The sequence below is a fragment of the Bison bison genome, unplaced genomic scaffold, assembly GCF_000754665.1.
Source record: "Bison bison bison isolate TAMUID 2011002044 unplaced genomic scaffold, Bison_UMD1.0 scf7180017864471, whole genome shotgun sequence".
Lineage (NCBI taxonomy): Eukaryota > Metazoa > Chordata > Mammalia > Artiodactyla > Bovidae > Bison > Bison bison.
Genome location: NW_011495032.1, coordinates 20461751 through 20462314, shown reverse-complemented (window position 1 = coordinate 20462314; position 564 = coordinate 20461751). Strand labels below are relative to the sequence as shown.

The window sequence follows — 564 nt, the reverse complement described above, 5'->3', positions numbered from 1 at the left end:
GGGCTTGCGGCGCCCGCCCGCACCGCCACCCGCTCCCGAGGCTACGTCGTCTGCCCCTCCCTATCCCCGCGGGTGGTAGGTTCAGGCCCTGGGTTCGAGTCTGCGCCCTTGCAGCTGCCACCGCCGCCGTAGCCGCCAGGGGGAGAAAGTCTCCGTCGGGAAGCGTGGTGTTGCTTCCTGGGTGTGAAGGTGCTTACGAACTGTAGGTTTCTGTGCCTTTCCCCCTAGCTTTTGAAGAGCAGAGAAGAAGATGGAGACCGAGTCCGGGGCGGTGAGTACGGCGGGCAGGGCCCAGAGTCCTGGGCCCCGGGATAGCGGGGAGAAGGAGCAACGTGGGCGCCGTCTGTGAGGGGCTGGAAGGACGAGTCTAGAGCTCGCTATATGGTCAGCAAGAAGCGTGGACAGGGCGCCTCATCGACCGCCATGAAGATAGGCCCCGTCGGGTTGTGTAGTGGGGTCGGGCAGGTGCGACGCCCGACCTGGACTGGTGTAGACTGGCTGGGAGGTTCCGGGAAGCGTGGGTGACCGGGTCCTGTGCACCAGGCTGGGTTCGGGCTAGAGAAC

At 65.8% G+C, this 564-nt stretch overlaps 1 protein-coding gene across 8 annotated transcripts in view; it reads left to right on the top strand.

The window, feature by feature from the left end:
• The first annotated feature begins 138 nt into the window (after nucleotides 1-138).
• The window catches only part of BOLL (boule-like RNA-binding protein), a 57469-nt gene continuing 57043 nt past the window's right edge, over nucleotides 139-564 (top strand). For 5 of the 8 annotated variants that reach the window (XM_010860920.1, XM_010860919.1, XM_010860914.1 and 2 more), the window contains exon 1: nucleotides 189-271. In XM_010860920.1, the coding sequence (XP_010859222.1) occupies nucleotides 251-271 (21 nt within the window). In that variant the 5' untranslated portion in view covers nucleotides 189-250. Of the gene's footprint in view, nucleotides 272-564 lie in introns of all 8 variants that reach the window. The other 3 variants (XM_010860917.1, XM_010860918.1, XM_010860915.1) reach the window with 1 other exon arrangement.